Below are 12,272 nucleotides of genomic sequence, written 5' to 3'. Positions count from 1 at the left end.
AGAAGCTTCCCCCGTGTCCGACAGAGCCAATGCCGCCCGGCTCCAAGGTGGACCCACCACTGGCCAGGCTGAGCCCATCAGTGACGGTGGTAGCGCCTCTGGGGTAATGCATTTAAGAAGGGCGAAAAGCCTGCTGCGGAACAGCCGCCAGACGGGAGGAGTGAGACTGTGAGAGCAGCAGCTCCGCAGACACCCGGGTCAGTGCAGGAGGGGCCGGGGGGGCTCCAGGCACCAGGGCAGAGAGTCCCCCCCAGCCCGTGGTGAAGCCCACGGTGAGGCAGGCTGTCCCCCTCAGCCCACGAGCCACGGGGGAGCAGATCCCCACACGCAGCCTGGGGAGGGCCCCACGCCGGGGCAGGGGGTGCCCAAAGGAGGTGGTGACCCCGTGGGCAGCCTGTGCTGGAGCAGGTTCCTGGCAGGACCTGTGGCCCTTTGGGGCCCTGTGGGGGACCCACGCTGGAGCAGTGTGTGAAGACCTGCAGCCCACGGGAAGGACTCACATTGGAGAAGTTCATGGAGGGCTGTCTCCTGTGGAGGGACCCCGCGTTGGAGCAGGGGAAGAGCATGAGGAGCCCTCCTCCTGCGCAGCAGGGACAATGTGTGCTGAACTGACCGCAGCCCCCATTCCCCGACCCCCTGCGCTGCTGCGGGTGGAGGAGATAGAGGCAATCAAGAGTGAAGCTGAGCCCAAGAAGAAGGGAGGGGTGGGGAAACGGTGTTTCAAGATTTGGTTTTATTTCTCACTGTCCTACTCTGATTTGATTGGTAATATGTTAAACTAATTTCCCCAAGCCCAGTCTGTTTTGCCAGGTTCAGTAACTGCTGAATGATCTCCCTGTCCTTATCTCGACATGAGCCTTTTGTTATATTTTCTCTCCCTTATCCCGTTGAGGAGGGGAGTGATAGAGCAGCTTTGGTGGGCACCTGGCAGCCAGCCTGGGTCAGCTCACCACAGCACCAGATCTGGATCCAGTAAACTGCTCAGTGAACAGGAACTCTTCACACCCTTCTGAAGCCAATAGCTTACGAGCAGATACCAGGCAGAGGAGAGCCACCAAACTGTTTCTAAGGCCACGAGAAAAAATTCTAATGTAGCACTGAGACTTAATTTAGGGCTTGGTTATAATTAAGACAGTGAGGCCTACTTACAAGACCTTCAAGGTTCAAGTCAGTGATCTCATTTATTGTGCAAGTATTACCTACAAAACATTTTATCTACTTACTTCAAAAGAACATGATGAACTTGGAAGTCCACTCAATTTTAAAAGACAGTATTTCTGGTTGTCTCACTGGGCTGTAAAGTCCCTCTACTAATTTATGCATGTTTACAATAATATTTACGCAGTATTTCTCAGTATTCTGTTTCTGTATGAAAGAAATAGAGTGCCCTTGCAGGAACAAATCTATGCAAAGAGCAAAATAAAACTGACTAGATATGTAATTGTCTCTAAATGTCCAAAGCAAACTAGGAGGAGGAGTGAAGGAAAATTATTTTCTGTCCATTTTTCACTCACAGACAATATTATAAAGTGCTTGGAATACCAGAAGGTTCATTTTGAAACAGAGGAGAGATGTTTACACTGGTCCTTACATAAATACGTATTGGGTTTATGTACTTTTTCCTAATACTTGAAGTTAAAATCAGTTTATTTGTTGCTGAGAAAAGGTGCTGGATTTTTTTATTGCACAGGTACAACACAGCAGCTTGGCAAGCGTACCCTGAATCACAGCCTGTTCCAGCCTTTGTTCAGAGAAATGCATGTTCAGAGCTGCATGATTGGGGGTCCTATGAAGGGTAACCTCTAACCTGAGCCCTGGAAAGTTGCACTGCCTTAACTAAAACAGACCGACCCAGCGGGCAGAATGTATTTGTACTGGTAGGCATAAGATGCATTTACTACAAGGTAACTTGCACCGCACCACACAGTGCAGCAGGCACTTCTGATCAATACTGCAGAGTATGGCCTTTGCATTTGCTGCGTCTTCCTCTGGACCACAGTTTTGCATCCAAGCCATGCAATAGGCTGCTAGGTGAAGGTCCAATATAAAGATATTACTATGCCATGAGGAAAATACTATTAGCATTGTATCTATACAAGGGACTATACTGGTTATGTTCTCCCACATTAACCCCTCCCCCGCAAAACAAACACCCCCCCACCCAACAACAATATGCCCTTATTGCTACTAACTCACTAACACAGATAAAACACCCTCATTCCTGTTGCATTTTGCTCTTTGGATTGAGAATCCTTGCAAGCATGTTAGTTCTGGTGGTGGCTTTGTGATCTGGATCCTGCTTGGTAGGATCTATGCAGAGACCAACAACTCACTCTACACAGCCCACTATGCAGGCATCAGATGACTGTGGCTTTCAGTTACTACCTCTGGATTGAAGCCAGAAGCCTAGCGGTGAAAAGCTCTTTATACCATTACCAATCCCCCGAGCCACCCAGTCCTTCTCCATTGCATACAGGTTTTTAGTGTTGTGCCTTAAGATCTGTTCTGGTTCTGAGTAACGTTCTTTGTGATGGGAGTCTTGCCACTCCCCCTCTCATGAGGGGGGAAAAAAAAACCCACATGAGGAGGGAGTGTGAAACCTATTTTCAAACTCTGTTATGGTTATCTGATGCAGCTAGTACTCTTGGATTCTCTAAGGGAGAGACTTGGAGTCCTGGGGAGTGTCTGTCTTAGGTGAAGAGTGGGCTCCAGCCTGGTCAGCGCGAAGCTCTGTGCACCTTCAGTCCATACTGCTGCCTTCAGCGTGGTGGTAGCTCTTGCTGAAGAGCACCCACGCTGCTGGAGGCCCTCACGGGGATGGCTTCTAAGCCTGCCGGGGTATCTGCAGGCTGACCTGTGCACACACAGGTTAGCCTGGTCTTCAGCGCTGGCTCAGAGCCATGCTTAACGGCAGCATAAACATACCCCTGGGGAGGGCAGAATGTACCACCAGTAAGTCCCCAGAGCATCTGTTCTCAGCTGGTTTCCACCCAAACTATCCACCTAAAGAGTTAGAGGCTAAACTGTGACATCTCTGCAGCTCCTGTCCTCCAGTTCTGCCAAGAAAAGTGGCTCGCTGTGACATTATACCCATGCAGATTTTTCTTCCAGTATCTTTTCTCTCAGACTCTTCAGAAAGCACATCACATGGAGCAGCTGCTTTTCCCCACAGAGAACGAGCTGCAGGAGACTTAACAGTAATACATTGGTACCCAGCTTTCACCAAAGAGGGCTGTAAGCTGCTGATCCTGCAATAACACCTCTAAGGATTTAGAGTCTTTAATGTTGATTGCTGAATATTTCTGTTCCCCTCTGAACCATTCCAACAGTTGTTTTAAGTGAATGTATTCATTCCCTTCATTTTAACCATTGGAGCTTCTTGCTTGGTCTGGGAGCAAGGAAGAGGGAATGAAAGGGTCTCTTCAAATTTGCTGTAGCTGCTCTCTTAAAAGAGAGCATTGACACAGATCCTGCAGCTCTCGTGTGTAGTAAGCCTCCCAGAGGACCTGCACGCACAGAAAGGCTGCAGGATCCTTGCGGGCACTCCAGGAAGAGTGTGGCTATTCTCCTCCCCGCTGGATGAGAGCGTCGTATCTATTCCTAGCATGGATCTACCAGGTGGCAGCATTCCCCTGCCAACATACCTTTGGTTTGGCTTACCTTGAAAGCTATGATGTTATATTATATGATGACGTCATTATATTTATTTCAACTTTCAGTGAAGATTCCTGGCAAATCTCTAAGCTGGAATATCTTCTTTTTAATGGATCTAAGATCCAGCCAACATGGTGCAGATTACATTTATATACACAACCCAAGTAAGGTGAACTGCTAGGAATTTTTTTAGCAGCTGTTGACATTACTAAATTATTTCTCTATTAAAACTATGGAAGAGAAAAACTTGTCCGGTATTTATACAAACACTACTGCTCTAATTTCTAGCTGTGGTTATTTTTGTGATGATTCCATCATGCACTCATGAAATCTCAAGAATTTATCTTTGCGGTGGTATTTTGAAAATGACAAAATGAATTAAATAGACTTTTTCAGTTAGGTACGTGTGAGAGGACACAACACCAATGGTATGTGTAACAAAGTTGTCCTAGTTGGTTCTTTTTCTTCACACTATCTAGACTCATTTTGAATGAGATTATTACAAACGTCTGGACAACTTACTCTGGTCTACTTTTTATATGCTTTTATCAGCCACGTTACTCTTAGCACTTTCAGATTAGCCTACAGCATCACAACTTTCATTAAAAGTCACATGCTTTTCCTGACAAAGCAAGTATAAAACACTTGAGAATGCTATGTAAGATACTGTTCTGCCCTGGCAAAAATAATGGCTCAGATGCTAAGTCAAATACCATCAAGGAACCCCCTTGAACACTGGGCCTTAACTTTACTAGATTTTGAATAAACACATGGTGTGAGAGAACAAATTACTCTGGATAAACACTAACTACACTGACAAAGAAGATGAAGTCCTGTACTTGTCATGAGGAGCTGCAGCACACAGGTTAAATGACTCAAATGAGGTTATGCAGCTTATGGCAGAGGTAGAAATAATTTTACATTTCCAATATTAAGCTTTAAAACACTAAAATTGCAAAAGAAGAAACTGAAGAGTAAGTAAAAGCAAACTTTCAACCTTTCCCTTCTTATTTCTTCCCCACAGTGGTCTCTGTGAGGTCTTATGATGCCACTACAAAGAGCAGCAAACAAAAATTGGCTGTGTTATGAATTGATTTCAATTTAAAAGAGCCATAATTCAATTTTGTTTTAAAAACATATTACAAAATCTAATATTAAAAAGATTTGCATAGAAACATTCATCAGAAAGATATTTTATTTGTTTGGCTTGAAACACTTCCACTACAAGCCAAACATTTCAACACTAGGGCAGGAGGACCAGAAAGTGAACCTGACCAGAAACAACAGTGAAAACTACTAGTTTATTTTTGCTCTACCAGCTGACAAAATTGAGTTATTTATTTAAAAAAAAAAAATCACGGGCCTTGTGGATGGTGAAACTTGATTTTTTTAACCCCAAATATTCTTGTAAATTTATTAGTAACAGGGTGTTATTAGTGGAGAAAGCATGTATGTACCTATGTTTTACTGATTACAATGACTATCAGATTAAAAATAAGCCAGATACGGTGACGGATATTTAGACTATATTAACAACACACTTATTTTGTACTCACATCACACAACTACACACACATCTCTGGACACATAAAAATTTAAAATCTTTAAGCAAACAGTCAGAGGTGTTTCCAGATGAAGTCTCTGTTTGCCCCATTGCTTGGATCACAGACAGATAAATCACAGGGTGCGTCCCCTCACTAAGTAGTGGGAATATTACTTCAGTAAAGTTTGTTAATGGGGCAAAGGACCTTGTATTGTAATCCAGTGACATTTTCAACCTTCGGAGAACTTTTGTTGACATTCCCGAGTCCCTGGCTGCCATCCCAGCATGAAATAGTTTCAGTTCACATAATTCTTGTGTTTACCAGTCATGAAAAACTCTTGCTTTTGGCATTTTTTTTAAATAAACTTTTTTTTTTTTTTTGCCAGTGAAACTCTGTCTAAAAAAATATTGGCCCCAGGCATAGAAGGTTTTGCATAAATTCATATGTGATGAATGGCTGATTTTAATGTTATTTGGGTATTTGTCAGAACCTAACAAATATACATGGTAGTGGTGGTTCATAAACTTAAACATCTCAATATACTCTTTCTTCTAGAAATAAATTACGTTTGTTTGCCCTGCCTGGAGTCCTAAGGTAGCCGACATTAGGAATATTTTAAATGTGATCATCCATCCAGCATGTCTTTCAGGCGCCACGAAGATTAAATGAAAGAATCATAAGATGAAGGTCTTTAACTTTTAATCCTTTTACAATGAACCCTTAGATAGACATGGGGGCAGGGTGCCTTCTATGTGAGTAATAATGCCTCTGTTCCTCTTCACTAGGTTAATGAATACCCTAAATGTCCCAAGATCTGATTTTACCGCCCCCCCCCCCCCCCCCCCCCCAACTATTGAAATTAGAAGCACTGAGACGGGCGGTAAAACGCACCGAAAGAGTGTGAGAGAGGATGAATATGCATTGGGAGATACGCGAACTAAACGTTAGAGAAAGCAGGGCTGGGCTGTGTCAATGAAAGCGCCACGGGTTTAAAATAATTAGCATAGATTCCCTCCGAATTGGGGGGGTGGGGGGTGGTAGTTTTTTGATTCCAAGATAACTAAGGAAAAGGCTTTCTGCACTGTCAGGGCGCCTTTGAAGAACACGTGGAGCGTTTGTTTTTGCAGTTGGTATCTATGAGATACGAACCGTCGGGTCTCCCAGCACGTAAAAGTCAAATACTTGGTCAGCCGCGCCGGGCCCTTCCAGCGCGGCGGCCCCGGGGGTGCCCCGCTGCCCGGCGCGGAGCCCCGCGGGCCGCCCCGCAGCGCTGGAGCCGGCGGCCGGGGGGAGCGGGCGGCGCGGCGGGGCGGGGGCGGCAGCGGGCGGGCGCGGAGCTGCCCCGGCGCTGGCGGGAGCCCAAAGAGTTAACCGGGCTGCGAGGGGCGACCGCGGCCGGGCAGGGCGGTGTGCGAGGCTGTCATAGGATCAGGCTAATAACGTGTCTGCGCTGAAAACCCCCAAAGCCCAAGGGTCAAGTTTCAGCAGTGTCCCACCACAATGGTAGGTGTGAAAGACACGTGTCCCGTTGTAAATGAAATGTCAAGCGGTTTAAAAAAAAAATAAATAAAAAATCCCAACCCAGCTGCCATCGAGCGCGCCCTGCCTGCGCGGCCGTGGGTGCGCGGCTCCGCGGGGGCGCAGCGCTGCGCGGGGCCAGCGGACCCCCCCCGCAGCCGCTCCCCGCCTGCCCCACATGCGGGGCCGGATCCCCGCCGCACTCCTGCGGTGTAGGTGCCAGAGTCCCTCCTGGAAGAGCGGCGAGCAGGTTCCCACCTCCCCCTGCCACCGCGAAACGTCCTGCTGAGCGTGGAGAACGAGGAGAGAGAAGAAAGCCCCCCCGAAGGCGGCCAAACCAAAAAGCAAACAGAATCCAAACGGCTCGTGTTTTAGTGGTTGACTTTAATTCTGCACTGCACTTTTACTACAAGGATATAAAGAATAAATAGCAGATACTCTTCATTTACATAGGATTAAGTCATTCAAACTGTTCTCTCTATTTACAATAACGTTGTGCTCTAGGCGTTTATTCATTTTTATTTAAAATCTAAAGTCCATAAGGAAAAAGAAAAAAAAACCTCACACACACGCTTTCCGAATAATGGAAAACAGCTTTAAAACGTTTTCTTATCAAAAAGTTTGGTTTGTATTTTTTAATCCTTTTATTAAAAAAAAAAAAACAAACACAAAACCCCCAACAAAAAACCTACTTCGCGAAAGCGAAGCAACTTCTCTCAGGAATATAAATACCAAAAAAAAAAAAAAAAAGATACATTAGCAACGATCAGGGTAATAGTCTTAAAAATACAGTAGACGCTGATTATTTCACGTATAATACTGACCTTTTAATAGTATATTAAAACGGTGCCATATATACACACAATATACATTCTCCTACACGTTACAGTGCATTACAACGTTAACCAGAAAGCAAATGTCTTTTTTATTTTTGTTGCAGCAAAGGTCCACGTGAGTCCGCTGGAGAAGGGGCAAGAAAAGGTAAGTGCAAGCCCTAGCAGGAGCACTTGCACTCCGAAATGATGGGGTACTGGATGGGTATCCATGTGCACCTCTGCCCTCCCCGGCGCTGGCACCTCCACCTCAGGATCGTTAAATGCACGGACTTGGCAGGTTTGCAAACCATGCCTTCTGGGACTGAACAAGACCTTTTACTGTAGCAGCTGCCCACTTTGACGTACCGGGGCCAAAAGCGGCTGCCGAGATCGTTCCACGTGTATAGGACCGGGCAGAAGGTCTGGGACCAGAGCCACATCTGCAGCTTCCTGCGCAGCTTCTTGCTCAGCCTGTGCTTCTTGCCCGGCTGCAGCCCGTCGTAAAACTCCAGCCCTTTGATTTCGCTGGGCATCGCTCCCGAGGGTCTCTGCCTGAGCAGCAAGTCCAGCTCAGCTAGATCGTCCACTCCCAGCCGGTCCTCGGGCAAGGAAATAGCCATAAAGTTTGGGTCGAAGTGTCCGCCCATGAGGTTCCTTAGCAAGGTCTCGTTAAGATCCTTCTCCTTGGGGTCAAAGATAGGGTCCGGGTGCTCGATTAGATCCACCAAGGGCAAGTTGTCGCTGGGAGCCGGTCGGATGTGCAGATAGTGCTGGCAGGCGCCCTGCTCTAGCCGGAGACCCAGCAGAACCACCAAGGCGTATATAGTCACCAGGCACTGGGAATGATCCATCCTTGGGAGACCGGTGGGGGGGGGGGGGAGGGGGGGGAGAGGGGGGCTGGGTTCACCAAACAGCAGGGGAAGAAGGTGCAAGCAAATACATCAGAAAACTTGTACGGGGATATCCAAAATAGCTTGTCTTTAAGGGGGATCACCGCCGCTCCTCGCACCACCAGCAAAGACAGCCCCCTAATAAGCCCGGAGAACAAGCCCCCTGCAAACTCTCTCTCGCAGGCTTCTCTATAAAATTTCTCGTGGTGGAGCCGCTCCAAAATTCTGCTGCTGCTGCTGCCGCTGCTTCTTTTCACCCTCCCCGGGAAAGGGAGATGCCTCTTTTTGTTGCAAATTCTGCTTGCCGCTGCCGCTCCTCGTTGCCTGCCCGTGCGTATGGAAGAAGTTGCTGCCGATTCTTCCTCCCCGCTCCTCTCCGCCGTTTGCAAAGCAGCCTCCTCAGCAGCAACAGCAGCCACGCACGTTGGCACCAGTTTGTCTGCTTTGCAAGGACCCAAAGCCTTTAAATTTCCTGCACTTTCAGCTTCATCTCCATGGAAACCACAGACTCTCTCCTAACCCACCCCACCCCCCTTAAAAAAAAAACCACACACACAACACAACCCCCACTCCCACAAAAGTCCAGGAGAGCGCGGCTTCCCCCTTCCCACCCAGCAGGCACCCTCTGCTGGGGAAGGCTGAGGCGGGAGCCGCCGCTGCCTCCCCCCGCCTTCCGCACGCCGCCGCTCACGCGAGCCCGCCGCGCCCCGGGAGATGCTGCTCTCGCCGGGGCAGCCGCCGGCCGGCCCCGCTCCGCCCGCCCCGCCGCCGGCTCCTCACTCGGCCTCGCCACCGCGCTCCGCCGCGCCGGTCACCCCATGGCGCGCAGCCCGCGCGGCGGCGGAGCGCGGCCTCCCCCGCTCGCCCCGCGCAGCAGCGGCCGCGGCCCGAGCGGCATCTCGCCCCGCCGCCGCCTGTGCCCCCCGCCGCGGCCGGCGCTGCCCGGCCGCTGGGGGCTGCTCGCCCCGCGACGCACATGGGCCCGCGGTGCGCTGCCCGCCGCGCCCGCTGGCCGCTCGCCCGCCCGCCCGCGGCAGACGCCTCCTCTGCCCGCGCCCGGCCGCGGCCCCGGGGCCGCGCCGCAGCCGCCGGCCGCCTTCCCGGGCGGAGCGAGCCCTCTGCTGGCGGCGCCGCGCCGCGGGCCGGGGCGGTGGGCGCGGGGCGAGCGAGCCGGGGCGGCGGGTTCGGGGCGGCTCCTGGGGCGAAGCTGCCGGCGCCGTGCGGGGGAGCGCGGCGGCGCACAGGGCTCGGCGCAGGGTGCCGGGGCGGCGGCTCCCGCGGGCGGCGCTCAGCCCCGCGGCCCCCGCCGGCGGCCCGAGTCCGACATGCCCGGGGGGCCGCCCGGTGGCTCCGCTCCCGCTCCCCCTGCAGCGGCTGCGGCGGGCTGCGAGGCTCCGCTGCGGTCCTCCCAGCACGGGCTTAGCCCTTTCCCAGGGAGCCCCGCAGAACCAGCACTTGCAGTGCCGCCCCCGCGCCGCACAGCGCGGGCGGGTAGCCCACCTCACAGCAGAGGCATCAAACGGCTGAAAAGCTGCGCGGAAACGCGGCCTGCGCTGCGGGGCTCCCGGCTGCCCGAGGGCGCTTGCCGGGCGCGGCTGGAAGGGAGGCAAACGCTCTATTAGGGGTTGAGTAAAATTTCCTGAAGTGCTTGAATCCCATTCCTGCAGGCTATTTAGGCACTTAGGAGCCTGAGTTTAATGGGACTGAAGCTTAGCATCTCGCCTAAATTATTTATGCATTTGTTTAAATGTGACCCTTCAAATGTAGGTTCATGATGAAAGTAATACATGGATCGTGTTACCCAGGTTGAATGTTTTTTCTAAAACTGAACTACATTTTTTCAACTACTTTCACTCCCTAAGTTAGATTTAAAACAACTCTTATTTTGCTTTATTCCTGAGCATGTAGGACATTTGATAAATAATACATCACTGGAATAAATGCCATGAAGAAGATGGAAAACTGACCCTAGCTCTACACCACAGAAGGAGCCTCATGGTGACACTTGCTACTACAATGTCACGCAAGGATCTGCTGGAGATTTTTACCTGGAAATTTTGGTCTCTGCCTTCATCTAGAAGCAGATAAACTTTCATTGCTGAGACCTGCCATACAAGTTGTCCCTGGAAATAAGTGAGAAGCCATACCTCTTATCTTTCAAAATAAATTTTCCCAAAATTCAAAGAGCAGAAACTTATCAAGAACAGAAGACGGCCATTCTGCTGAATTTAGGACTTAACTGAATATGACTTTGATGCCAAACTGAATATGAGGGAGCAGGGAGGTGCTAAGGTCTGCACAGAACCAGCAAGTGAGCTCAGGCACAAGCTGCTTCTTGCTGGGGCTCTCACGAGGTCTTGGCCTGTTCACACCAATGGCTCCACTCCTGCCTCCTGGCAGGCAGCCTGCGGAAGCTGCTCCTCCATCACCAGCTGGAGCTGGGGAGACTTTATTCATCCCTCCATTATTCACACACAGCCCATATTTTTGCCCACCCTGTGGGACAAAATGTTTCTTAACACACTGGCGCATAAGCCTGCACTCAAAGCTCGTCAGCTGATCTGTGGTTCTGGGAAGGACTGATGTGACTGGTTTCAGGAGGGAGCAGTTGTGAGGGTGGCTGATGAATCCTAACAAGGTGTTAATGTTTTTTTTTGGGGTGCCTGTCTGTCTCTTTCTCTGTCTTCCTTCACTATGCTCCTACCTCCAGCCAGTAAGTCACTTGTAAGTCACTGCGTATATTTTGTAATCCACTTTTAAACTGCCTTGTCTAAACACAAAGGCACAAATAACAATACTTGGTTAAAATAACAGCGTTTTGAACAGAAAGCAAAAATTCAGAAGTTACACCTAATGTCTTATATTTCTTCATTAGTAATAAATCCAGTTTTACTCAGCTGGCATTTGAAAACAAGTCTTTAATTACCAGTCTCCAAGTCTAAAAATAAAGCCTGTAAGGCCTATGTCCTGTCTACTTCACGCCAGCTGTGTTTAGGATTCTACACTCAACACTGTGAACCTCAGCAAGCACTCGAAGACCTTTCTCTCCTGACCCGGGTTACCTGGAGGAGGAAGTGTTTTCTGGAAAGAGGCTGGTTCAGACGGACTGCCTCTTTAAGGTACAGAGATTTGGTCTGAGCAGAGCAGGCTGGGGCTCAGTAATTCCTCAAGCGCAGGTGTCCATACAGGGTGCACCAGGCAGCTGGCATGGCTGTGAAAGCTCGAGGGATGCAGAAGTGACAGAAGTCACTTGTGGCCCAAGAATTTCTTGGTGGAATGGCTGATAGCAGGACTGGGGAAGAGCTGCCAGTAACAACTCTGCCAGAAGCCTCTGGGTCAGAGGGAAAAGAAAATGGTTTATTTCAGGGTTTGCTGAAAACAGCAGTAAATGAGACCTGGAGGTAAAGGGCCTGATCCAGACTCTGTGCATGATGCCAGCCCCTCCTGGGATAGGGACAGAGGCCAGCAGCTCATAGAGGCCTTAGCTGGTCACTCTACTGGCAATGGTGCATGAAGCAGAGGAGAAAACAACTCCCTTTGCCTCAGCTTTATTGGTTCTGGAGTGCTGTCAGTAGTAAAAATGTGTTTTTTCAGTAGACAAGGCAAATATGACCTTCAAGGCACACAGGAAGCCAATGTGGGCAAGAGTAAGATGCCACTTCTGCAGGGTCACATCTCTGATGAGGAGAGAAGAGGTATGCAGCCTGCACTGCTCTGCTTATGACTCTGGAGGCACAGCTCTGAAAACACATTATGTAAGGATCTGATTTCAGTCCACAACAGCAAGGATGCACAGAAAGAATTCAGAATAGATTTGTTTCCCATTAATTCTACTAACAGAAAATGGCCTG

At 49.5% G+C, this 12,272-nt stretch overlaps 1 protein-coding gene across 1 annotated transcript; it reads right to left on the bottom strand.

Annotated features, from left to right (window-relative positions):
- Positions 1-7,482: 7,482 nt before the first annotated feature.
- Positions 7,483-9,152, bottom strand: NOG (noggin). Its single transcript, XM_040586610.1, has one exon. It carries the CDS (start codon positions 8,380-8,382, stop codon positions 7,711-7,713), a length of 672 nt encoding a protein of 223 aa, XP_040442544.1. The 5' UTR covers positions 8,383-9,152; the 3' UTR covers positions 7,483-7,710.
- Positions 9,153-12,272: the final 3,120 nt, after the last annotated feature.

The sequence above is a fragment of the Falco naumanni genome, chromosome 1, assembly GCF_017639655.2.
Source record: "Falco naumanni isolate bFalNau1 chromosome 1, bFalNau1.pat, whole genome shotgun sequence".
Lineage (NCBI taxonomy): Eukaryota > Metazoa > Chordata > Aves > Falconiformes > Falconidae > Falco > Falco naumanni.
This window is presented reverse-complemented; position numbering and strand designations above follow the sequence as displayed.